General features: G+C 38.6%; 3 protein-coding genes across 5 annotated transcripts in view; 1 reads left to right on the forward strand and 2 right to left on the reverse strand.

The window, feature by feature from the left end:
* The window catches only part of LOC134653694 (transcriptional regulator ATRX-like), a 61,395-nt gene extending 45,246 nt beyond the window's left edge, over positions 1–16,149 (reverse strand). Inside the window, exons 1-9 of the mRNA XM_063509087.1 lie at positions 12,063–16,149; positions 11,456–11,529; positions 8,587–8,753; positions 7,876–7,997; positions 7,576–7,610; positions 7,066–7,245; positions 5,107–5,212; positions 3,070–3,162; positions 2,147–2,287 (exon numbers count right to left, since the gene is read on the reverse strand). Of these exons, the coding sequence (XP_063365157.1) occupies positions 2,147–2,287; positions 3,070–3,162; positions 5,107–5,212; positions 7,066–7,245; positions 7,576–7,610; positions 7,876–7,997; positions 8,587–8,753; positions 11,456–11,529; positions 12,063–15,947 (4,803 nt within the window). The 5' untranslated portion in view covers positions 15,948–16,149. The remainder of the gene's footprint in view (positions 1–2,146; positions 2,288–3,069; positions 3,163–5,106; positions 5,213–7,065; positions 7,246–7,575; positions 7,611–7,875; positions 7,998–8,586; positions 8,754–11,455; positions 11,530–12,062) is intronic.
* On the forward strand, positions 4,179–26,922 carry LOC134653436 (pheromone-binding protein Gp-9-like). 3 transcript variants are annotated; one of them, XM_063508801.1, is made up of 6 exons: positions 4,179–4,184; positions 23,151–23,225; positions 24,317–24,487; positions 25,159–25,270; positions 25,809–25,885; positions 26,780–26,922. In XM_063508801.1, exons 2-6 carry the CDS (start codon positions 23,163–23,165, stop codon positions 26,789–26,791), a joined length of 435 nt encoding a protein of 144 aa, XP_063364871.1. In that variant the 5' UTR covers positions 4,179–4,184; positions 23,151–23,162; the 3' UTR covers positions 26,792–26,922. The 3 variants fall into 3 exon arrangements, with proteins under 3 accessions (XP_063364871.1, XP_063364869.1, XP_063364870.1); XM_063508799.1 differs by lacking the exon at positions 4,179–4,184 and having other exon boundaries at positions 23,066–23,225; XM_063508800.1 differs by lacking the exons at positions 4,179–4,184; positions 26,780–26,922 and having other exon boundaries at positions 23,066–23,225; positions 25,809–25,897.
* On the reverse strand, positions 18,501–19,760 carry LOC134653390 (prohibitin-2). Its single transcript, XM_063508722.1, has one exon. The coding sequence runs from the start codon at positions 19,653–19,655 to the stop codon at positions 18,756–18,758; it is 900 nt and encodes a 299-aa protein (XP_063364792.1). The 5' UTR covers positions 19,656–19,760; the 3' UTR covers positions 18,501–18,755.
* Positions 26,923–27,015: the final 93 nt, after the last annotated feature.

A 27,015-nucleotide genomic window follows, 5' to 3' on the forward strand; every position in this document is an offset into this window, starting at 1 on the left:
TTTTACGAAAGCGACTGCCATCTAACTTTCCAACTCAGGGTAAACTAGGCCCTAGGTATTGGGATTAGTCCGGTTTCCTCCCGATGTTTTCCTTCACCGAAAAGCGACTGGTAAATATCAAATGATATTTCGTACGTAAGTTCCGAAAAACTCATTGGTACGAGCCGGGGTTCGAACCCGCGTCCTCCGGATTGCAAGTCGCACGCTCTTACCGCTAGGCCACCAGCGCTTTTTGTAGCAAAAGATATTCATCAATATAAATAATCCATACTAATATATAATATTATAAATGCGAAAGTGTGTCTGTCTATATATCTGCCTGTTACCTCTTCACGCTTAAACCGCTGAACCGATTTAGTTGAAATTTGGTATGGAGATAGTTTGAGTCCCGGGGAAGGAAATAGGGCAGTTTTTATCCCAATCACCCTTTAAGGGGGTGAAAAAGGGAGTGGAAGTTTGAATGGAGAATCGTTAAAAAGCAGATTGGGTAAAAATAAGCTACCCAAATTACTAACTGCGGGCAAAAAAGCTAGTATAATATAATGGGAGAGGATCGGGCTGCCAATAGGGCGTACTTGGGATTGGGAAGACCGACTGGTGTCCGCCCGATATGTCGGCTCAGATACCGCTGGGGAGACTGTGGAAGCAGATCTGCGTCAGCTTCAAGCTGATAATTGGCAGGAAACGGCGCAGGATCGGGAAAAGTGGCATGCTCTCGTTTCGAAGGCATAGACCCTCTTCGGGTCGCTGAGCCATATTAGTCAGTTAGTCACTACATAGTATAAAACAAAGTCGCTTCCCGCTGACTGTCTGTCCCTATGTATGCTTAGATCTTTAAAACTACGCAACGGATTTTGATGCGCTCTTTTTATAATAGATAGAGTGATTCAACAGGAAAGTTTATGTATAATTTGTTAACGCTAGTCACTACATAGTATAAAACAAAGTCGCTTCCCGCTGTCTGTCTGTCTGTCTGTATGCTTAGATCTTTAAAACTACGCAACGTATTTTAATACGGTCTTTTTATAATAGATAGAGTGATTCAACAGGAAGGTTTATGTATAATTTGTTAACGCTAGTTAAATATAAAGACATGGGTCAATCAACTATTTCTTGTTGTTATTCTGTCCCATCAGCGAGGAGACAATAGGAGCAATAAATTGTTAGAAGAACTGCTGTACCATGTTCTATTAACTCAGTAGATGTCCCGTGACTACCGTGATCGTTAATTTTCCAGAAATTTTGGTGCAGCATAGTAAAAATAAAGGATTTTCTTCAATTTTTTTCGAGGGAGCGGATTGGTTAAGGTTAATATTAACGTTATTAACCCTAATTATCTATTCCACCTAGAGTAGGGCATACAGATGCTTTTAACCAACAATGCTGCACCAAAATTGCTGGAAAATTAACGATCACTGATAACTACCATAAAATGCAAGTTTGGTTCATTTAAATACGAAAAACCTAGAATTTTAAGAGTGACTCAGGAGACCGTAGCCATGGCAACGTGTGACAAGAAAAAGTTGATTAACCCATATAGCAAAAATCGCATTGTTAGGTTGATTGAAAGGTTAACCTTCCGAAATTAGCTTTTTTCTACTCGTCGACTGCAATGCTTGAATTAAGACTTCGTATACCAAAGTGAAATCGCATTCTTTTTTCACTATGGGACCCCAACTTAACTATAATATTTATTTCGATACAGTTTAGTCAACTATAATATTCATTTCGATACAGTTTAGTCAACTATAATGAAATTGACCAATCGAAAGCGCGGAGCAAGTACCAGGGCCTCATGAGTTACGAGAAGGTGTCGTTGACCAACCGGCCGGGGGCGCGGGGCGCGGGGCGCGGGGGCCGGGCCGCGTACGAGTATGAAGGTATCGCGGCTGCTCGCATCTTAGCTGTATACATTTGGTTTTTTTACCTACATATATGATTCTTCTACTAGTTTTAAGTGTTTTTTTTTTGTTGACTCGTAGAAAAAGTATTGTATACAATAGTGATATAATCAAGCTTTTCAATCTCGTACCTTTACTTAGGCAACTCAGCAAACTTCGTTGCCTAAACACGGTACTCGGCTGAAAAGCTCTCCATTATATCACGATTATATAAAATACTAATATGTTGTGATATGAATACGAACCTGATGCGGCTTGAGTTTCTTGACGAGCCCGCGGTCCACCTCTATGATAGGCTCCTTGGTCTCTGGGTCGAAGTCCAAAACCACTTTGTCCAGCACCACCTCGTCAGGCTTGCCGGACTCGTCGAATTCCAAGTTGTTGTACTACAATAAAAGATATAATTTTACACTGAATAAACAAAATGAAATATAGGATAAGGAAACACTTTACAGTGGCGGCGAGTAAAAAATATTCATAGGCAAGCCTAATTGATTTTACATCTCTTCGAGATCAGTAAGAAAAGTGCTTCACGGTCTGAAAAAGAGGCAAGGCGGTGGAAATCGTGTTCCATGGACGCCTGTCAATGAATAAATTCAAGTCAATTGTGAAACGACAGCTTTTACAAAAAGCTTATTATACTGTTAAGGAATTCATAGAAGATAAGGATGCGTTTATGTTAAAATAGATTGACATGTTAAGCCCGTTTACAGAATAAACATTTTAATTTAGATTTTTGATTTTGCCCCGCCACTGCTGGTTTTGCACCATATTTAAAAGAAATTGATTGTGATTGGGACTCCCATGGTTACCTAACCATACCTAGCCACCTACCTAGGTCAGGGCAAGTGCGCCAATAGCGGCACTTGAGACTTGAGGCAACTGCGTCTATTCTAGATACATACAACCGTAAACAGAGGATTAGGGACCCTTCTACCGTGGTCACACTTTTCTCATTATGGAAAGAGAAGGGTTGATCATGTCAGACTGACCTAACTACTATTTTATGCTATATAAATTCAACCAGGAAAACTAAAATTAGAAAAGTCTAAGCAAACTTTTTTTTCTCTTTTGACTGTAAATAAATCGCGTCACGGTCATTTTAATCCGATCCAAATTGAATATAGTACTTCGGAAAAACACGAAAAATAAAACAATGTGCGCTTACCAGTTTCTGTCGTTCGGCAATACGAGCAATCCTCTCCTTTTCCTGACGCGCCGCCTTTTTTGTAGCCTCTTCTAGCTGGTCCTTACTCATCACCTGTACCACAAATAACGAATACAATACATTTCATATATTATTATACGATTTATAAGGTTATTCCCAACTAACATTAGGCGCTAAATATAAGGGTTAAAAGAGATCTACATAAGCGTTTGTTTACTCCAGAGGTTCTATTGATGTTCTAAAAATAAGAGTTATAGCCGGCTATAACCCCGTAATATCCCCGGATTGGGCACAAATTTTAACACCTGAGGTTGCAAAACGGCGCTACAATAGAGAAATAAGAGGTAGAAGAGCGCTAAAGTAGTGCTGTAATAGCGTTGATTAAGTACTTAGGGTTTAAAAGGGTGCCAAATAAGCGACTACTAACTATTTGAGTAGTAGTGTAGGGCCATATAGATGATATTTTCAGCTTTAGATGGTATATTAGCATTCAAAGTCAATATTTGTAACACCCAAGAAGGTAATTGCGCATTTTTTCCTTAGGCCATATCTGCTTTGGTTGCAATGTTTCCATTTTGTATTATTACCTATTCGTAAGCTTGCACTGTGACAGCTTGAAGTGAAATGTAATGGCGGATAAATAAAAGCAAATAATTATTTTAGTTCACTGATGCCGGCTTTATCTGCGGATTTATGATGGCGAAATTAATTACACTGTCAATAACTATATGTATTGATAACAAAATTTTAAAGGGCCTCTGATCCTTTGCATATTTATCTGAATATAATATTTTTTTATTTGTGGTCCGCCGTATTTAATTTTCAAAAAATTACACAATATACGTGAAGTCCGGTTTTAAATATAACAATACTAACATTAAGTCAATATTGAGTAAAAGTATCGATTTTTATTCAGTATTTACGTTCTAATCAATAGTTTTTGTTTTGCTTATTGATTCACCTGTCATCTTAACATGGCGCTATAGGCTTAGGTTGTAAGTAAGACTCTAATAACAGTATAAGATGTACTAAGGTATTGAATAACGCTCTTCTGCGACTACATGATCTATAATAGTGACTCATAACTTCTCTTTTCGACTGTAAGTGATACAAGAGAGTTAAGTAGCGATTGCGATACACGGAGCTATAAAAGACTTTTTATCGCCTGTTTAGAACCTTAAGTGAAATTTGCAGCTGCTTATTACTCATATAGATGTTAAGGTGGTAGAATTCACTTTTAGCTATAACACTAGCTGCTTAAGATGCATTATAGTGGCCAAAACGGCTACTGTGGATCTTAAAGCTATACATGGACCTCTTAAAGACCTTGATGGCACCAGAGCCTGTAAGCTTAGAATATGTAGCTATTCTACAGCCGTTTTATGTCTTTAGGTGATAAAATAAGTGCTAAGTGTCGCCTAATTGTTTGTTGGGTTTTGACGACTGGTCTGGCCTAGTGGGTAGTAACACTGCCTGTGAAGCCGCGGTCCTGGGTTCGAACCCTGGTAAAGGCATTCATTTGTGTGATGAGCACAGATATTTGTTCCTGAGTTTTGAGTGTTTTCTATGTATTTATGTATTTGTATATTATATATATCGTTGTCTGAGTACCCACAACACAAGCCTTCTTGAGCTTACTGTGGGACTTAGTCAATCTGTGTAATAATGTCCTATAATATTTATTTATTTATCAATTATCATCCTATCTTGTTCTATGCTCGATTGCTGTCTACGTAGTCACAGAGTCAACTGGTACTTTTTAACCCTTTAACCGCCAGAGTCTGATATATAAGACATTTCTTATCCAGCTCATTTCGCCACAGTCTGATAAATAAGACAAAGATCTGATTTGGTTTTTACAGCACATTTATAACTCCCGTAACTATGCCAACCTTACTCTGCGTGGTACAATTACTGTCGGTGGCGACACGAGCATGCTCGATCAAAAATTGCTGGCGGTTAACAGGTTTAAACTATCTTGAAGCGGAACACACGCAGCGTTATTCACATTGCGCGATTAACCTAATTGACTCTTACCTTGCGAATATTCTTTCTTCCATGTTTGTTTCTGCCTTCATTCTCCGTGTCGGACCCGGAGCCGTCGCTATCATTCACTTGTTTGATGCGACGACGCTTCTTTTTACTGGAACTGGAAAAACAAAGTTTATTAATGGAATCCGGGTCTTTTTTTCAACTTAAAGGCGAAACCAGGTCTAACAAAACTTCCGTGAGACACAGACATATTAAATCGCGCCGGTCTGCGCCGGTCCGTCACCGTTAACGCAAGCTCCTGATGACACTTCTCGGTACGGAGTGAAACATATCGAGCGTTTTCGACTTAAAATACGTGAGTGACCCGTTTTTAACATATTTAATAGAAACCAGGTCTTTTAGAATTACTCTGTTTGCTCAAGATTTTTGTGAGCACCTCGGCTGCTTCGATATATCCGATAGCGACTGTGCAAGTTAGGGGTTCACTAGTGGGGCGGAGGTGTGCGGTGTGCCGCGTAGAAGCGTGCGACGCGCCACGCTTTCACCCCGCTTCAGTATGACAAAGCCTAAAGCCTATTTTTTTATTCGGTAGACTAAAATGTAGGGATGTATTGACTAGTCGCCGACTAGTCGGGAAAGCCGACTATCCGGCCACATTTGTAGTCGGCGATTAGTCGGCGACTAGTCGGCAAAAAAGGCCGATTAGTCGGCCTATTATTAATTACAGACAGCAGGACATAAATAAAATAAAAAGCCAATATTAATCAAATGTTACATGCCCATTTTACTCAAATACAAATTTAGGCTACAAAATGAGCTTGTGTTCATATTAAATGCAGGTAAAGGAAGGTATATAATTAAGTGGGTGTATCGTTGCAGTAGCACAGAACATCTTTCAGTTGATATTGAAAGCGCGCGACAACGCAAGGAGCAAAAAAAATGTTTTTCTAATGCATGCGAACTTGAATAAAGCTACTATGTACAGTTGCCATACGAAATACGAATGTAATCTTTATGGGGAAGTAACGATTAATCGATTATGAACTTGGCCGACTAGCCGACTAGTCGGCCGACTAATCGGCCATCCGAGCGCCGATTAGTCGGCTACTCGGCCAAAACCATAGTCGGTACATCACTACTAAAATGACATTTCATAGTATGAAATGACATTTTATGTTCATACTATGAAATGTCATTTTAGTCTACCGAATAAAAAAATAGACTTTTCTCAAACATGCAATGAAATGTCGTCGCTCCGGGCGTTATATCAGGCTTCGAAGTATCACGTTTAGGGCGGAGCAACTCCAGAGAACTGTAAAGGAGTTTCATACGAAATTGAAGGCCTAGGCCGGGAAGTAATTTTTTTTTAATTCTAATGTAAACATGGGGTCTGTGTCCATGAACAGGCTAAACAGCCGAATTATATTTTTTTTTATATTTTTAGTGAATGAATGGTTATCGGACCAAAATATCCGTGTTAACGCCTGTTATACACGAACGTACTGATATTAAGAATACTTACGAATCTGTATGATTCAATGTGTAGATGAATAAATTTAAAATTTTGTCTATACGTAAGTCACCAGAGACCATAGACAATATTTAAAATCCTCTGCATTTATTTTATTTATTGAAATTAAGATTCTTATTATCAGGTTGTGTATAATGGCCCTAATAGGGTCTATTCGAACACTACACACGCGAAATACGGACGACTTACGTAAAAAAAAAGTCATTATGGCAGGATTGGAAGGAAAATTAAAAAACTTTTGTCGTGTAGCTATTTGTGGTTGATATTTATAATTTGTTTTTTTGAGTGGTGAATTTTTTTATTTCATTGCATATGTTTGAGAAAAGCACTATACATGCCTAGCCGTGAAAAGGTCTTGCCGACTTCGTATCACTATCCGGCCTCCCTGCGGTCGGCCGTCTATACCTACTCACCCGGCAAGCCCTTCTTTCCCGGCGTCTGCAGTAATGTACTATTAGACTCCAGACACTTACCCTCCATCGCTGGAAGAGGCGGACCCGTCGCTATCAGTAACCTTCTTTCGCTTGCTCTTTTTCCTGGGCTCGCTCTCGTCCTCAGAGTAGTCGAAGTCGCTCATTCTGTTCGCCTTCCGCGCCGCTTCGGCCTCGGAATCGGACGCTATGGTGTTTGCTTTGCGTCTTGTGGACTTCACACTGCGTAATAGAAACACCAAAAATGTTAAAACCCGACGAACCTTTAGTGTAAGGCCTGAGTGGACGCTCGAGTTGGGCGTGCAGCGGGGCGGGGCGTGCGGCGTGCATGTTAAACAAATGCAAACGTATAGGAGCGCCTTAGTGCACGCTGCTCACATCACGCGTGAGCCCGACGCCACGCTGCACGCCCCGCCGAACGCTCCGCTTCGAGCGTCTACTCAGGCCTTACACTTAGATGCATTCAAATCAGACCCTTTTTTATCATTCAGGTTAAACCAAAATAATGGCAAGAATGCATAATAATAAGTATATTTATTAATGAAAACTCACGTGTCTTCGTCGCTGTCTGATTCTTTTTTGTCGTCCTGTGAAACAAAAAGGAAAAAAAAGATATTGACGTTTATAAATCATCCCATAATAACTTTAAAAATCTGGAATAAGTTTTATATGTACCTATTGTGAGGAAAATATCCTAGGCAGGAGTTTTATCTCCCAATTGTGTGGATTTTCGGGTTATACCTACTCTAAGGGAGTATAATTCCAAGATTTACGGGCCCAGTAAGGTGGTATGCACACTTCGGCAGATAGTTCGAAGTTACTGACACCAACCATAATAAAATGTCGTCTTACCTCGGAACCATTCGCTTTTTCATTTTCAGAGCTTGACGGGTCACTCTGAGCCAGGAGGTCTTCCTTGGCAATGTGGTTGATGCTGTCCCCGTTCAACTTTGGCATCGAAATTGAGGGCAGCTCTGGAAACCATTTCCAACAATTATTTACTAAATTCATCATCTTCCTTGCGTTGTCCCGGCATTTTGCCATGGCTCATGAGAGCCTGGGGTCCGCTTGGCAACTAATCCCAGGAATTGGCATAGGCACTAGTTTTTACGAAAGCGATTGCCATCTGGCCTTTGAACCCAGAGGGTCAACTAGGCCTTATTGGGATCAGTCCGATTTCCTCACGATGTTTTTCCTTCACCGAAAAGCGACTGGTAAATATCAAATATTTCGTACGTATATCGTAATAACTTTATTACCGTTACAGTTAAGTACCGAAAAACTCATTGGTACAAGTCGGGGTTTGAAACCGCGACCTCCGGATTGCAAGTCGCATGCTCTTATACCGTTAGGCCACCAGCGCTTTACTAAATGGTCAACTAGATTAAAAGGCTGTCGTGCTTATCACATAATATGTGCCAGTGCCATGTTCACGATGGTTGAAAGAAGATTGATCAGCTGGAAAGCAATGCGTAGGTATTCTTTCTTGCAAGGCGGGACTGTACAACCTCAATAGACACAGGATTAGCCTTTCAGGGCCAGCTTTAAATCTACAGACTATACCTTCCATCTCTGCCGCCTCGTGTTCGCTGTCTGACCCAGAGCCCGAGCTGGCAAGGGCCAACATCTCGTCTTTAATCGGCGGCGCCTTCGGCATTCTTCGGGTGCTTCTAGTCGTCCTCTCGACCGATGGCCGCCGACGGCGGTTCAGCGTCTTGAGGTTTGACAATCTGGAAAGATATGCTTTATTCAGATTTCTTTTCCGAGATTGTATGGAATTTAGAGGGAACCTCTATCGTACCCATTGGGATGACGCCGGGGTGGCCCGAAGGGACATCGAGAGAAGACATAATTTACATGTCTTATACCAACAATACAACCCTACTCTTTTCGTAAATGGCAAGCAAAAGTTTCACTCAAGTTTCACAACGCCATATGTGACGTTATCTATGAAAAGGGACCTTATTGTCGATGGCGCTTACGCTATTATTAACGATGCTCCGATATAAATACAATGCCGACTGACGCTGTGCGGCGTAAGCGCCATCGATAATAAGGTCCCTTTTCATAGATAATGCCCCATATGGGTACCTAAAGCGATTATAAACCACGAAGTTAATTTTACTGCTGGCATGCCAGATTTAGAGATTTAGAATTTTCACTTTTTCTATTCAAAGCGGTGCACGCTAGTGCACAGTTAGCTTAGAGGGATATCGATAGGGATATCCTTGTCCTTTTGTCAGACTTTTCTTTTCTATACTTGTATCCCTAACTTTTTAATGAGCTACAGTTGAGCTTTCTACGCGTTCTTAGGGTGCACTTTCGCTTCATGCCTTTTGTGAGATACTAGCCTCTCTTGTTCTAACTTTGATTAACCTCTTGAATGGCGGAACGTGGATCCGCGCAGTAAGTATTGAATTCTAATTAATTAATAATTAGAATTCAATACCTATCGTGGATCCGCGTTCCGGCATTCGAGAGGTTAAATGTTGTGGTCAGCGTATTAATAGAACTTATTTATGACTCACGATTTCTATATTTCTATATACGATATCTTATACACATTGAGTATTTTTAATAAGTTACTTACTTCGGTTACCTTCCCTTCCTTACTTACTCGCTACACATTACAACCAGTAGGGTACCTATATACACCTCCAATATATGTTATCTGTGTTGTACATCTTCTTTCCGAACACATCCATTTTCTACCGAAGGAAGCGGGAGCTACTCTACAATCCCTCAGAGCTCGTGTGAAGAGTGTAGTCCTTATGATATGGTAGGTACTACTAGGTCTAGCATGTGGGAAAAGCAAGTTTATCGATATAGGAACTCCTTAACTATCATTTAGTTTTTCCTATAATAACCGGGTATAAGTTAGGTATTATGATATACCTACTTACTATACTCTTTAATATTATGATAGTCAGTAACTATACGGTTCTTAGTCAGCTTTCACTGTTACTTACAGGTTAAGTATACCTTTTCTTGAAACGAGGTTGGCGCCAAACATACTGCATGGTTAGGTATAAAACCCGTTATCCTGTTCCACCAAGCATAACAACCATACCGTAAAATCAGATTGAACTGCGAATTTATTGGTAAAGAACTCTCCGCCATTGAAAGGGTTTTAGAATGTCACTTAATACGGTTGTTATGAATGGTCCCTACCATAAATTGCTTATGAATTCAAAATTGTTGTATGTTAATCATTTACCGAATAACTAACTGCTACTTGCGGATAAGATTATTCTCTCTTTGATACTGACATATCAGTATCATATCGGAAACAGATCGAATAACTAAAACTCGAATTGGCCTCCTATCCTATATTGATCGAATTGTGAGATGGTCGAGAGCAATAGATCGATATAATAACTATGCCAGAATTACGTATCTAATGCCCAAAAACTGCGAGACAGTGCATGAGACCTAGGGCCTATTTCTCAAACGATATTAGACTAATATTATTAGTCCACGAACTGTCAAATCGTATGGGTTACCGTGGCAACACACTAATAATATTAGACTAATACCGTTCCAGAAATGGGCCCCTAGCATGAACTTCGTAAAACGATAACAATAAAATTAACACTATTTTATCACTCAATTTAAATAAGAATGGGCCAAGGGAATTAGATTAGAATCGAAATAAGATTTAATGCGGTAGCCCCAGAAAGCCGAACAAATAGAAATCTCGTAAGTAACATTTAAAGGAAAATAGGAAGTCCAAAAAAGGGTGCAATAGATGTCCAATGTAAATTGCATGTGATGTGCCAGGCCCGTTTTGCTAAAACCTATAGTAGATAATAAAAACGTTTAATTTGGTTAGAAATATCAATTGAACTATGATTTGGATGGTATGACTATGAGTTGTGACACTGGTGATCACGTGGTGACCAGACAGAAGACATTCATTTTAGACTGAAAAATGTACAGATGGGTTGTATGTATTTCAATTTGCTAGTTTTAGGCATATTATTAAATGAAAAAAATATTTTTAATAAAATATTCTTTGATGAATATGATGCCATCAGGCTTTAAAAATGAGTATACCAAGACCCAGAGCCAATTTAATAGTAAATAAATGGAAACACAAAACAACATACACACAAAAACTTGAACCCAAATAAATGTATATAACCCATCTTACCTCAGGAATTAAAACTATAGGCGCCTGCTAACCATTAGGTAAGTGGTAAGTATTTATTTTTGAAAATGAACCTCATGTGACAGACCCATTCCCATTAATATTACCTAAAGCAATACTTATCCTTGAGGCCGCGGACTGGACGGCGAGCGGTAATTCAAAGTCATTCATACATTTGGTCGAGCGCAATGTATGAATAGCCTTGATTTGCCGCTTGCTGCTTGCGCCTAGGACCTTTAAGTAACACATAGGACCTTAGTCTTAGTGTTATTTGATATTTACCTATTAATTTCTGAGTCAATTGAGTCCACATTCTCAGAGCTGCTACTGGCAGGTTTTGTTTTAGAGCGGCCCATCTGGAAATTTTAGTTCTTTATAAGTCTCTCGTTTGTTTTTCGAAACTGTAAGTCATGCAATGCTAGTTTTGTGTAGACCTATATTAAAAAAAAAAAAACAAATGTATTGAACAGAATCATTTTCCAAATAAATTATAAAACAAGCAAAAAGAAGAAAAACAAATCTATAGAGCCAGACTGGGACCCGTATTTGACTCTGTGAGAGCCAATGATCTGTCTTTAAATTTATTTCTAGTTAGATTAATTGTTAAATGAATCCATCCTATTTGTAGATTCTCACTAAAAGAAAACACTGCTATTATTTAATAGACTTTAATTCTTATACGTCATACTGGAGCTTATGTCCATAACAAGCTATTCTTACTTTCTAAGTTGTACAAACAATTTAGAAATCCTAAACTAGATAAATGTGCAATGCAAACAATTGAAATTAGTACAATGAACTTAATCAAACTTCGGACATAGGAATGTTTATGTACATTTAAAATTGAAAGTAGGCAATGTATAAATGAATGGGTTATCTATTTCCTAACCTGGCTACAACTTGAATTAGAAAATTCATCATTGGTTCCATCCACTTGGCTTATACTGCTATCTTCCTGCTCCTTCCCTTTAGCGAGCTCCTTTTCTCTCTTTTTCTTCTTTATATTTAAGCTGTCATCAGAATCCGAGGGAGTAACCAACTTTCTCCTATTCATTTGAACAATCTTTTTCACATCTAGTTCATCGTCTGAACTTGATCCCTTTAAAAGAGAGTTTTTAATTTCTTTCAATGCATTTTTCAGCTGATCATCATCGGTATCCGAGCTTGAGGAATAAGTCAATAGCATCTTTTTTGCATGCATTGACTCCATAATTAATTTCCTTCTGGATTGTGGTGTAGTTTTCTCCGTTTTTCTTTCTGGCGTCTTTGGAGTGGCCACAGAATCCAGGGATATGACGTTTTCTGGGTCACTGTTTCTAGCCAATTTTTCTTTACACTCATTAGCAATTTTACCATTTTTATCTACGTCTTTTGGTGATTTACTTCTAGTTTTGTTCCTCTCACTTGGTGAACAAGATTTTGATTTGTTTTTGTCACTACCGGCATCTTTTTCGGAGTCTGATTCTATAGCCTTAGATTTCCTTCTAGAATTTTTACAATTCTTTGGCTTGTTGGTATCCACATCATCCGAATCAGAATTGAGTAGTGCATTTTTGCTTGCTTCAATTCCTTCATCCAATTTACTCTTTTCAGCATTACTGGGATCAATATCATCACAGGATTTTTCTGTACTTTCTGATCTAGAATCATTATGATTAGTTTTCAGGCTCGATTTTTCTTTTTCCTTGTTTTTTAATGATGTTAAACTATAAATCTCAGATCCATTCTGAGTTATTTTGTTCAACCCATTTTCACACAAAAATACATCTGTAAATTTTGGTAGCCTAGTAACAACAACATCAAACTTTTTGGGCTTGAAGGCACTAATTGCTTTTCTCTTTTCATCCTCTTGAGTGTTACTTTTTTCTTTGCGGTTCTTGTATGTCTTGGAAACTGAGGGGATTTTAGTATTCATATCATAAATTTCTTTTTGTAGTACATCAGGCTTGAGTAACTTATTAAGACTTACTAACTTGATCATAGGTTTTTTGTCTGAAGTAAAAGAGTCACTATCTTCTTTGCTCTCCTTGCTTTTTAAATTTTCCTTTGGTTTCATTGGTGAATCTTCAATTAAATGAACTATTTCAGATTCATCAGTCTTATTATTTTTATTGTGACTTTCCTTATCAAGTTTCCTTTTTTTTCTCTCATTTTCAGTGACACTGTCACTTTTTTGGTCAGAGTCACTGTCTATGAATCTAACTGTTTTGATCAGAGGTTTTTTGTCCGAAGTAGAAGAATCACTATCTTCTTTGCTCACCTTGCTTTTTAAATTCTCTTTTGGTTTCATTGGTGAATCTTCAACTAAATGAACTATGTCAGATTCATCAACCTTATTTTTTATATTGTGACTTTGTTTATCAAGTTTCTTTTTTTTTCTCTCATTTCCAGTAACACTGTTACTTTTTTGGTCAGAGTCACTGTCTATGGATATAGCTGATTTTGACTTTTTAGATTTTTCACTACTTAATTTCTTTTCTTCGCTGTTACTTCTTATAGAAGATTTACGACGATTTTTAGACTTTGAATCGAACTTGTCAGTTGGTTTAGACTTATCATCACTATCAACACCTTGTTTTACTTTTCTATTTTCTAGCTTTTTGTCATCATTGGAATCTTCTTGGCTGCTGTCAGGAATACATTTTTTTGTACTCTTTTTAGACTTCTTATAAATTTCTTCTTCATCGCTAGAGTTGATACTTTTGCTTTCTTTTTTGTTGGACATTTCCTCATGCTCTACTTGTTTTGAGTCTAGAGGACTACCATCACTTTCAGTGCTTTCCGACTCAATTTTTGCTTCAACAGTGGGTCCTTTCTGGCTGTCTTTGCATTCTTTTTCACTACTTTTGTTTTCTTTCTTTCTATCTTCACAGCCGCCATCACTCTGTATAGCTGCAGTTGTTTCATCTTCAGATTCCTTGGTCTTCTTTTCCTTGGACTTGCATTTAAGCTTATTCTTGTCCTTTTGGTCAGAGTCACTGTCTATGGATATAGCTGATTTTGACTTTTTAGATTTTTCACTACTTAATTTCTTTTCTTCGCTGTTACTTCTTATAGAAGATTTACGACGATTTTTAGACTTTGAATCGAACTTGTCAGTTGGTTTAGACTTATCATCACTATCAACACCTTGTTTTACTTTTCTATTTTCTAGCTTTTTGTCATCATTGGAATCTTCTTGGCTGCTGTCAGGAATACATTTTTTTGTACTCTTTTTAGACTTCTTATAAATTTCTTCTTCATCGCTAGAGTTGATACTTTTGCTTTCTTTTTTGTTGGACATTTCCTCATGCTCTACTTGTTTTGAGTCTAGAGGACTACCATCACTTTCAGTGCTTTCCGACTCAATTTTTGCTTCAACAGTGGGTCCTTTCTGGCTGTCTTTGCATTCTTTTTCACTACTTTTGTTTTCTTTCTTTCTATCTTCACAGCCGCCATCACTCTGTATAGCTGCAGTTGTTTCATCTTCAGATTCCTTGGTCTTCTTTTCCTTGGACTTGCATTTAAGCTTATTCTTGTCCTTTTGGTCAGAGTCACTGTCTATGGATATAGCTGATTTTGACTTTTTAGATTTTTCACTACTTAATTTCTTTTCTTCGCTGTTACTTCTTATAGAAGATTTACGACGATTTTTAGACTTTGAATCTAACTTGTCAGTTGGTTTAGACTTATCATCACTATCAACACCTTGTTTTACTTTTCTATTTTCTAGCTTTTTGTCATCATTGGAATCTTCTTGGCTGCTGTCAGGAATACATTTTTTTGTACCCTTTTTAGACTTCTTATAAATTTCTTCTTCATCGCTAGAGTTGATTTTGCTTTCTTTTTTGTTGGACATTTCCTCATGCTCTACTTGTTTTGAGTCTAGAGGACTACCATCACTTTCAGTGCTTTCCGACTCAATTTTTGCTTCAACAGTGGGTCCTTTCTGGCTGTCTTTGCATTCTTTTTCACTACTTTTGTTTTCTTTCTTTCTATCTTCACAGCCGCCATCACTCTGTATAGCTGCAGTTGTTTCATCTTCAGATTCCTTGGACTTCTTTTCCTTGGACTTGCATTTAAGCTTATTCTTGTCCTTTTCTCCCGATTCCTTCTCTTTGGTACTAATATCTCGGTCTTCTGAATTTAACTTGCCTTTTATTAGTTTTTTCTCCTTATTCATTTTATCTTTGATTTGTTTGTCACTGGATGTGGCATCTGAATCTGATTTTTCACTTTCTTTAACCCTCTCAGCAGATTTAGAAGATCTATCCTCCTTTTTACTAGTTTTCTGGCCGTTTTCTTTGCCACTGTTTTTCAAAGATTGTTTTCGTTTCTTGTACAGACTACAGTGGTAATACACAGGATACTTGTCCATCATAGACTCAGGCATACTTTTAGCATGAACTTTGACCGACGTATAATGGGCTAGTAAAATCTTCTCTGAAATTCTTAACTTACAAGAGTCATATTCAAAGTAGAAATAGTTTTTCTTATTCCTAGGGCGATTTTCATCTTTGGCGCCAACTGTCACAGGCGAGCACCGCGAAGCGTCTACAAGCGTCAACACCCTTTTCACGCCGTTTTCGACGTTCTCCAGCGATTTTTTTGATAATTCGCATATTAATAACACCTTAGAAGCCGCTTTACGCAACGCGTGGGTATTTCGTAACTTGTCTTTGTTAATTCTCTTATCCTTTAGGTTCTGTGAGCGCGTTCTCAAATTCGATCCGAGCTTGCACAAATATTCCATAGCTTCACAAAGAACATCACTAACAGGTACTTCTTCTGCCATTTTGTTACACGATCTACTCACACGAATCACTTTGAACTAAATATAGGAGTCTTGTAAGTATTTGATGAATTACGGATAAACAGTTCATCAATAATTCCGATCTGAATTCACTACATACGTATGTACAGACGAAAACGCAACGCAGAAGAATTATAATGCTACTAAATTCGAAAGAAAATAAAAAACCATAGAGTAAAAAAAATCTGCTCGAAATCACTCATTGTTTGACCACTTACTAATGGTAATATGGGATATTGGAATAGAACACAGCGCGTGAATCGCACGGGAGAAATTACAGAACTTCATATTTTAATTTTACGCGTAAAGGCAGCCATCTTTTATCGTGTTCAATATAGGCGTATTGAAAAATACTGTAGAAGTACGTTCTGAAATTCAATATTACATAAGATTACTTGAAACGAAACGCAGTTTCCACCTGCTGCTCGACCATCTCAATTTGGTAGGATTATACCATCTATACATAAATATAGATACAAAATAGCGGCAAATAGACATATACAAATTACTATTATATACAGTAACTATCATGTATGCATCAATTCTTATATTCTGTTAACTGAAACTAGCAGGTATATTCATATGATTCATTACTACAGACACTTTTGCTACGATATCAACGAAGAAACTTATGCTCCACTTCAAAATAAAAAAAATCTTATGGTATCGTTTTTTGTACTCACCTTTCATGTAAATGGCTGAACTAGCTCTTTAGGCAATTCCTTATAAGAAAAAAGACTTAACTTTGATAGCAACACATTATTACACGCAACAGTTATGGATTATGCTTTCAATCATGCACATATTACACTCCGAGACTCTATAATCGGCGAAATAAGCAAAGGTAGATAACTACAAAACAGTCGTGAAAAAGCACCATAGACGCACGCAGTGTATAGACGAACATTTGTAAAGCTAGCTATACCGTTTGGTAACGATCCGATTTTTTTCTACGGAGTTAATATTTGGTGAATATCTTAATATTTCCTAATTTCATTTTGAAGTTATGTTAACAGCTACAGATTTTCAGTAAAAGATTTCAATGAGAAATTGACATTGGATGACTTCAGTTAAAAATAAAATGATATGTTCTTTCCTTCTTCTTTCTTACGGCAAGCCACATTACAAAATAAAAATCAATGTGCCAGTGAAGTTTGTCTTTGAATTCTATTTTCAATTCTGTTTTTTTTTACGTGTCGGGTGACGGATTCTGGAACGATTTGATTGATTGTATAATAAAAATCGAGCGCAGTTCTCAAAAATGTTTGCCAGAACCGCTAGAAACATTAACGCACTGAGACTTATTCCTAGATATTTTAGTGAAGGATCTAGTCAAGGTTCCTCGCCATCGGCATCAGCTGGCAAAGTAAACGCAGATGTTCCAGGCCTCAGTCAAAACTGCATTGCTCCAGCATCACAACCAGTAGGACCTGGAGTTGATCCGAAAAAGTCAGGAGCGTACAAGGTCCCCGAATACTACTTGTACAACAACATGAGCTACTTCGAGGCTGAAATCGAGATGTCGAAGTACCGCTGCCCCCAACCTTCTGCTCTCAGAAAGTGAAACCCCGGAACCGTGATATGTAAACCATGTAAACTAGTTTTTTCTTGTTAATAAATTATTGTTGTAGATAATTGATTATCATTGTTTTTTTTTTTAATAATATCACCAATCAGTCCCAATAGGACCTTAATCAAGAAGCAATAGCCACTGAAGATGTTGCCAGGCCCTAAACACTCAATGCAGACTGACCATACACTACACAAACATTGGACAGACAGGATCATAAAAACCTGGACACCCCTAGCCCTTAAATTTGGTGAGGTACAGAAAAATCTTTGTAAGAATTTGTTACGAAATTAAATACCTACTTGCGAGTGTCATTCCAGCTTGCACTTGGCTAAAACGCATTCATAGCCAAGAATCCCTCTAGATCAGCTGTAGTCAACCTGCGACCCGGTAGGCTGATTTAGGTGATCCTTATGATAACCTTGCCATCCAAACATCACCTTGGAGCACATTCATCTTGCGGCCTGGGGCTACAAGGAAAAACGATCTTAGTGGCACTCATAAAAAACAGAAGGTAGAGTTCAGTGGCGGATTTACAGTCTGTCGCCCTAGGCCCCAGGCCCTGTAGTAAGCACTAGCCGCCCTAGGCCCGGGCCTACTTGGCCTTAGGGCAAATCTGCCACTGGTTGAGTTTTGAGTATGGCTAGACTTAGTCTATGGGGTTCATTTTGTTTACAAAATGGAAGTTTGATAGTGAAAGTGACAAGAAAATTATTGTGCCCAGAAAAGGGCAGGATATTTGCTCAGTATTCTTAGTTGAGGGACACCTAAAAAGCCCATTAGTTTCTTCTAGGCCTAAAGTTTACATTTATAATTATTAACACATTCACTGCCAGGGATTCGCTAGCCAGGTTCTGTTCATATGCACTTTTTGCTACATACCTATGGCATGGCACTATTGATACTATATCTGGAAATGGAAGATAATTGGTAATAATTAATAAATGTAATAAAAAATCAATAAGTTTGTAAGATAGTGTATTGTTATTGTATTATCTTTGATTCTCATACATACTATAGACCTACAACTAATTAACATAAAATGCAACATTTTTGAAATCCATTCATATTGTAAACCTTCGACTTAGAAATGCTCAAAATAGGAAATTATTGCACTATACAGCAACTGAAGCAGCGCCACTGATCAGTACAGCAGCTTCAACTTCGGTGAGAAGTGGCGCAGGCTCCAGAGCTTCAGCGCACTCCACCGAATCCGTATGTTACTTCTTCTTTGTCAGCTTCTCTGAGAGGTCGTCAAAGGATGGGTCCTGCAGGTTGATCATCAAGCTATTGCCAGGAAGGAAGACTCTGTTCTGCGATTGAGCAATCATTCTGGAAATGCTCTGAGCAGCTCGGATTTTGCGCAACTTCAAGTAACCAGGGTTCATGCCCATGGCTTTACCCAACATCTCAGCTGCTTCAGCTTCACCTTCAGCTTGGACAATCTTTTGCTGGCGCTCCTGCTTAGCTCTTTCCACTACGAAAGCAGCTCGCTGAGCTTCTTGTTGGGCGACTTGTTTCGCTTCAACTGCAGCAGTATACTCCTTACCAAAACTCAGCTCAGTGACTGAGACATCATCTAGAATTATGTTGAAATCCGCCGCGCGCTCTACAAGCTCTCTTCTGATGAGCAAGGAGACCTGTTGACGCTGTGTGATCAGTTGCGACGCGTTAAATTTAGCTACCACGGACTTAAGAACCTCGTTGCAGATAGATGGTAAGACTTTCTCATCATAATCGGTTCCTAGTTGTCTGTACATGGTCGGAAGGCTAACGGAGTCAGGGCGCGAGAGTACTCTCAACGAAATGTTCACCATTTGCAAGTCTTTGGAGCCGGTGGGGGAAGATATCTTGCGGGGTCGCGACCTGATGTCATAGATGATCGGATACTGGAACCACGGGATGCGGAAGTGCAAGCCTTCACTCATGACGTGCTGTTGGATACCTCCAATCCTGTTGAACATGATTGCACGGTGGCCACCCTCGACGGTAAACAACGACTGTGAGACACCATAGGCCGCCGCACCGACGACAGCCAAAGCTTTCAAGCCGATGCCTAGACCGGGAGGTCCACCTTTAGCAAATTTGCCCGCCATGTCGTTGAGCTTACTTTGCGCCATTATGAAATAGTTACAGAAATTACACTACAAGCCGATTTTATCAGAATATAAAACTGAACATAACCTGTACTAAAGAACGAGACAAATTGTGCAATACGACGCATAGACAAGAAAGATTTGGTAGGGTTTAGGGTTGCCAGTAGGTGGATAATGAATCCCCATTAAAAATATAAGAGTACTAACACACTACATTGCGTGTGTCCGGTTCGAGGTCCGATCGATCGGTGGAATGTGGTCCGCTGTACGTCCGTTAAAGCCGTAACAGAGAAAGAGATATCTCTTTCTCACTCTCACTTATGGGTGCGGCGCACCAAGGTTGCGGTGCGGTAGTCTGTTACGGCTTTTGAGGCCAGTCCTGAGGGGCTACCGCGAACCCCGTTCAACGTGTTGCTTCTCTGTCGCACTTAAGTGTGACAGAAAGACAACTAGTGTCCGACCGAAGGTTCGGTTTCGGTTTCGGTTTCGGCCAGTTTCGGCCAAAAAATCATGTTTCGGCCGTAGTTTCGGTTTCGGCCATAAAACGGCCGAACCTTTCGGCCAGGCCGAAACATACGCAATGGTACTTCGTTCTATGAAACTAAACTATGTGACAAAGACCAAAAGTTGTGGAACAAGTAGGACAACAATATTAATACATATATGTATTGATTTATGTATACAGAAATTAATCGGTTTATTATTAAACACAATTCCACTAATGATGGGCCCACTGAACGGTCGACGCAGTCTTAAGAGGTTGTCAATACCTAAAACGCGCACACTGTCTAATTGTATCGTAATAGTAAATGAGATAGCACTGTCGCATGTTACTGGGCCTGGGCAAGGGAATAATAAGAAAACTCATCATCTTCCTCGCGTTATCCCAGCATTTTGGCCACGGCTCATGGGAGCATGGGGTCCACTTGACAACTAATCCCAAGAATTGGCGTCGGCACTAGTTTTTACAAAAGCGACTGACATCAGACTGACCTTCCAATCCAGAGGGTAAACTAAGCTTTATCGGGCTAGTCCGGCTTCCTCAATGGTAAATATCAAATGATATTTCGTACATAAGTTCCGAAAAACTCATTGGTACAAGCCGGGGTTTGTAGTGTTTGTACCTGCGACCTTTGGATTGAAAGTCGCACGCTCTTACTCACCGCTAGGCCACCAGCGCTCAAGGGAATAATAAGAAAACTATTGAAATAAAAATAAATGTGGATTATTTGTGTAATATTACTCGTTATTGGTTTAGGTATATAAAGTAAATGTTTTGACAAATTGATTTTAATTTCAGACACATAAGTCAAGAAATAAAGACATTAGAACCGTTTAATGGTGATTTTAAGACCAATCTTTGCAATTATTTTCTATCGAGCCGATGTCGTTCAATCATTTATCGAGTGCGGCCGCGGTCTTAAAATATAATAAATATTAACATAGGTAGGTATTAAATATATTTTTTGCTTTACTAAATCAAATAGTTTTTCTAAAAAGGGTCTACCTGCGGTTTTCATCGATTTTTGACAAGTTTTGAATCGTATCTCCTACTTTTGCACTACAGATAGATTTTTATAAGACAAACGGCTATCGGTTCTTCAATATTTATCTCCATTATTGTCTACCGGATTTTGAAAGAAATTCATACTATTTTATAATATTTTTAAACATTGCCTAAAAGAAAACTTTTTTCGTATCTATAAGATTGTTGTGAAGGATATTACTTATACGAAATCTACATATTTGGATTCGTCTTTGACGTGTCGTAAAACGTGTCTAGGGTTTTAATTTTAAACGAATTAACACAAAAGTTATGGCCAGAAAACCAGTTTTTTGGCCTTAAATTGTTCAACTTTGATGCCAAATATCTCGAAGACAATGAACTTTGAAGTAAATATGGAATACTATATTGCTTAAAGCCGTTGCTGTTAATATGATAAACTACAAAAAACATAAGAAAACTAAGGGATTCAGATCGAAGGTTATTAGCGTGACGGAGCCCCTTAAGTAACATCAATTTCAAGGAAATTGGGTGTTGACAGCCCCTTAATATGAGTTTTAAAGCGGTTTTATGACATTTTTTCAACGATTTTAAGAAGTCTTCAAAAGTTTCGGTTTCGGTTTCGGTTTCGGCCGAAACTAGAGCCAGAGCCGAACATTCGGTTTCGGTTTCGGTTTCGGCAAAAAAACATGTTTCGGTCGGACACTAAAGACAACACATCGAACGTGGTTCGCGGTAGGCCCTCATGGCTCCTCTACACGATGGGCCAACGCCGGCCACTCATATATTATTATTATACTACTCTTTGCGGCCACTCCAAGGGACGCATTTATGCGTTAGACGGAGCAAGTGATATTGGAGTGGCCGGCGTTGGCCCATCGTGTAGAGGAGCCATCAGACGGGAACATTTTTTCGCAAATCTTTGCTCTAAGTACACGAATCATGTGGAGCCACTTTTGACCAAAGAGACTTTTGACCCCTAAGGTCTATAACTATAATTATGTAGATTATAGACGATATTCTCCACAATTACCTTAGATAGGTTGATCAATATAAACGCAATTAGTTTAATGCATTAATTAGGTATCCGACAAAATGAATGAACCTTGAGCACATCAACATGCATATTATATTATTATATAGGTAGGTATTGTATGAGATTATTTGTTGAGATACAGGTTGTATGAGATTATTTGTTGAGAATACATTAGATTAATTATTAATACGATGGTACCTATAATTTTACGGTTTAGACCAGTTTAGACTCACTTGTTTTTAGTCACTCGCGCGACATGTTTCAGGATGCTTAAAATTGATAGGAGACCTCTAGGCTCTCCGAAAACAAGTGAGTCTAAACCGTAAAATTATTCAATGTTAGAGTCTGTGGAGAAAGAGAAAAGTCTGGAATATGTGGGGCCCAATACATTCCACGACTCTTCTCTTTCCGCACAGACTCTAGTACGTTTATGTCTTACAATAGTTTACTAGAAATCACTATTAGATCTTATTTATTGGATCTGCGATAGAATTTTACCAGATGCTTAAATTTCTATCGTCATGAAAGAAATTAGGCGAGCCGAGTTTCGTACTCCCGAATTTAACTTTAAACCCTAAAAAGTACATGGTATTTAGCCTTACAAAACCTTAGGTAGCCTAATAAGTGCCGATACTGCCGATGCCGCTAGGCTTCCAACAGTTCCAACGCTTAACTCTAATAAATATTGGCTCATTTGTAATTAATTAAAATTGGACCGTTTTTTATGGATTACGAGATTTCTGCCACTCTGGTTTGTCATCATCAGTCAACAACAGGATGCGCACGGCGTTAACAAGGTGGAATAATAAAAACCTAACAAGCATCAAAATTACCTTCTTCATAATGACGCCGTGAGCATAACCTAGCCATAAGGCGAAATAATTGCCTTACAAATGACTTAATAATAACCCTAGTATATAAAATGTGGCGAGAACAAATGATTCGCAGAAGTCTTGGAAGGGTGATAACTGATACAAGTTTGTTGCGGAAAATGTCGAGGGTATCGCTTCTGCTGTTGGTGGCTGTGTGTTCCGTAGCTTTGAGGAAAGTTCATGTGAGTTCTTAAAGGGCCCACTGATTAATAGTCCGCCGGACGGTATCGGTCTGCCAGTTAGAACAAAAAGACAGCTCCGAACAACTGACAGGCATACCGTCCGGCGGACTGTTAATCAGTGGGCCCCTTAAAGGGAAATTAATTTAGGAAAATTTCAGTTGTGTCATCATTAAACCGAGTTACGAGCGACATTAGGTTTTTGGGGCTACATTTAAAGACAGGGACACGTATCGATTATCTCAACTCACGATACTTTTGCCAAATTTGCAAAAATAGTGTTTGGTTTGCTCCCAACATATTTTTAGTTAGGAGAGTAGACCAGAGTAGAGTAAGTGTTTTATTATACGTATATAACTGGCCTAACGAGGTTTGGTAGAGCTAATTCTAACAATCAGCTCTACCAAACCTCCTCACGGATTATCATAGATTAAGCTTATAACTAGGTGACATTTTTAGGTGATACAAGATATGTAGGGGTACCTAGAGTAATAGGTACGAATACGTACGTAGTATTAATTTCTATGATCAACTTTAACTAAAGCAGCAACTCTAAAATAAATAATCTAGTGTTTTAGTGAGCTCTAGACCTCGCGATAAGCTTCATATACATAAAAAATGTAATGTAAAAATAAGATAAAAAACTTACGTCGATGACTCATTATCAGCGAATATATAAAAAAACAGGCCCTACTGGCACTTAAGTCTTAATTTCCACCATTTTGAACATTTTCCAAAAAACGAAACGACACAACAATTATAAGTATCTAACTACCGACCAAATTTCACGAGAATCTTTTGAGAAATGCGACTTGAAGAGGAGAAATTCCGGACATACGAAATAGCATTTTGCCCTAGTTAAAATGGAGACCTTCGCAAACACTTCAGTCAAAAAACCTTAGTCTCCATGCAATTGTAGGATGGAACTTTACTTATGTAATACCAGTTTGCCGGGCGGCGCGTGAGCCTTTTATATGTAAAAGCGCCGCTCGGAAAACGCGCCTGTGTGACGAAGCCTTTACAATAATGAGTAGGTATAAAGTTCCGTTATATCTTGTCTCACCTAAAAAAATCCACCCTGTAATTAATTTAAGGCCGAGTCAGATGAAGAGAAGGAGCTCCACGAAGCGCTGATCCCCATCATCGCGGAATGCAGCAAGGAGCATGGAGCTGATGTGGCGGAAGTTATGGCCTCCAAGAAGAACAAGGACTACGAAGCCATCGACGGGTGCCTCATCGAGTGCGTGTACAAGAAGATGGGCATGGTTAGTATGACACCTTGATCACGAGACAGACGCTCGGTAACAACCGCCATATACTTAAGTACTTACTCGTAATTAGTTAAACAAATGTATGGCGGCCGGCGTCCGAGTGTCTCGACAGTTCACATTCAAAAGTAACTGCAACAGCTTAGGGAATATTACGCGAAACTCTGCGTAGGGGGCGCCACTCCCACAATGCCCACAATAAGTCACAATCTAAGGGTCTACCACAAACGAGAGTCGAAATTTTGTTATCTAACCTAGAGAGGTTAAGATAACAAACGACTCGTGTGATAGAGATCACTATTGAATATCCAAGCGATAAAGAGGCAGATAGCTGAGTTTAAATTTCGCGTTTCCCGGTAGGCCCTTTGTAAAAAACCGTCTTGATGTAGTCAATATATATTTGAGTGTCTGTGAAAACTTGTCAAAAAACAGTGTAAGGTATACAGTATGTATAAGTTACTCTATGCTATACTTAAGTCGCTAGTGCTGCACTCTGGCGGCAAAACATTGCAGTAATACTCCCTATTTATATGTATAGATAGATATATTATCTTTTTTGTATGCTATCAGAGAATGCCTGTTGACGCATAGTGTGATACGCTACTTTTGATACTGACTGTACCACATTCTTTACTCGATCTCATGTAATTTATTAATTTTATTTTCAGATAGATGACGAAGGCGCGTTTGTCGTGGACAAATTGGTAGAGAACGCTAAGAAATTCCTGAAGGAAGCAGAAACTGAAAAAATTGAGGAGTTTGTTAAACATTGTTCTGAAGGTAAATTAATGAAATACCTAACAGTGGCGGCGCGTCAAACATATCCATAGGCAAGCCGGGGCTAATTTGGCTTACATATTTCCTTTACAACCCTGCTCAAACGTCAAATAACAGGCAAGCTGGTGGAAATCGGCGTACGCGCCGCCACTGATACCTAATCCTAGCCTTCATCTTTAGAAAATATAGTTTTATAGTATGTACTTCACTATAAAGATAATAAACTTGATCGATCAAGTAAGTACCTAATTTAGTTTTGTCACCTCATTTTGTGTCAGGCTGTAAATATTACTTACATAGATATGCTACTTAAGTTACTGAAGACAAGAACCATCAGAAAGTCTCCATTGCGAAATTTCCACATGGAATTATTTCGGACGTTTAAAGTTTTTGTATGGAGTTCAAAATTGACCATTTCCAAAATGGAAGTTTCTTTTATTTCTTTGCAAGCTTTTCTTAAATTCCGGGAACTTTTCCAACTTTTTGGAGACTTTCCGCAAAGTGCACTTCTAAATAAAGGTAACACATGTTTCTTTTTCAGAGAGCGAGAAAAACCCTGAAGATAAATGTGGGAAATCCAAAATGCTGCTAGCTTGTATGATGGAGCAAAAAGAAGCGGTAATTCTATGAGAATATTTAGATAATTAAAATAGGTATATAGAGATTTTATAGTAGGTACGAATAAAATGTACAAACTTCTTCTTCCTCGCGTTGTCCCGGCATTTTTGCCACGGCTCATGGGAGCCTGGGGTCCGCTTCGCAACTAATCCCAGGAATTGGCGTGGGCACTAGTTTTTACGAAAGCGACTGCCATCTGACCTTCCAACCCAGAGAGTAAACTGGCCCTGATTGGGATTAGTCCGGTTTCCTCACGATGTTTTCCTTCACCGAAACTGGTAAATATCAAATGATATTTCGTACATAAGTTCCGAAAAACTGTACAAACAAATACAAAAGTCACTGCAAACGTCGGACTTCAGGCCGAAGGCTAACTCGTAGAGTGAACTCAATAAAAAAATGTAATTTTCTTTTTACGCTTTTCTTGGATTTTTGCCACGACGCGCTAAGAGAGTTTAGTGGGTGGGGACGTAACATAATCCGCTAAATAACAATAATTGGTAGGTAGTATCAGTTGTAAAGTTTTTGTATACCGGCTACCTTATTTAGGTTTAATATTTTCAGGGGAATGAATTTAATCGCTTGCGAAATGCATTTGCTTTGTACGGAAGCTATACCTGAATCAAATGCATAAAACTCGATAATACACTGCCAATTTGTTAGCCAAGTTATGAAACTGAAATATCGCTCTCAGCATTTCTCAGCAGAAGAATGGCATTTCATAAGCAATATTTCTGAACGAAATGTTGCTACATGACATGACATAAAAGCTGAAATATTTCAACACACTTTGTCTAAGTACCTATTGCCGAAATAATTAATGGAAGTCACTCAACATGAGTTCTGGACTAGGATTGAGTGAGTTTATCTTATTATCACTGATTTTATTTTCAGTTACACTTGTAACATCTACCCCAGCGACCCGGCTAACGAGAAGAATGACCTAACATCCACCAACCCGCTCTGTTGAAAGATATAATTTAAGTTATATTTTATTATTTTTATGAAACATTATGATAATATATTTTTATTGCAAATGTTGTTTTAATTAATTATACCTAAGTTCTAAATTATAATGAATTAGGTAATAAATTAACTATGTGTTAGAACTTCTAATTAACACGATGAAA

This window comes from Cydia amplana, chromosome 13 (genome assembly GCF_948474715.1).
Source record: "Cydia amplana chromosome 13, ilCydAmpl1.1, whole genome shotgun sequence".
NCBI classification, from domain to species: Eukaryota; Metazoa; Arthropoda; class Insecta; order Lepidoptera; family Tortricidae; genus Cydia; species Cydia amplana.

Coding starts and splice junctions, on each gene's coding strand:
- LOC134653390 (XM_063508722.1), bottom strand. CDS start 19,655: ATGGCGCAAAGTAAGCTCAACGACATGGCGGGCAAATTTGCTAAAGGT.
- LOC134653436 (XM_063508799.1), top strand. CDS start 23,094: ATGTGGCGAGAACAAATGATTCGCAGAAGTCTTGGAAGGGTGATAACT. Junction 24,488..25,158: donor TGTACAAGAAGATGGGCATG/GTTAGTATGACA, acceptor TTTTATTTTCAG/ATAGATGACGAAGGCGCGTT. Junction 25,271..25,808: donor TGTTAAACATTGTTCTGAAG/GTAAATTAATGA, acceptor TTTCTTTTTCAG/AGAGCGAGAAAAACCCTGAA.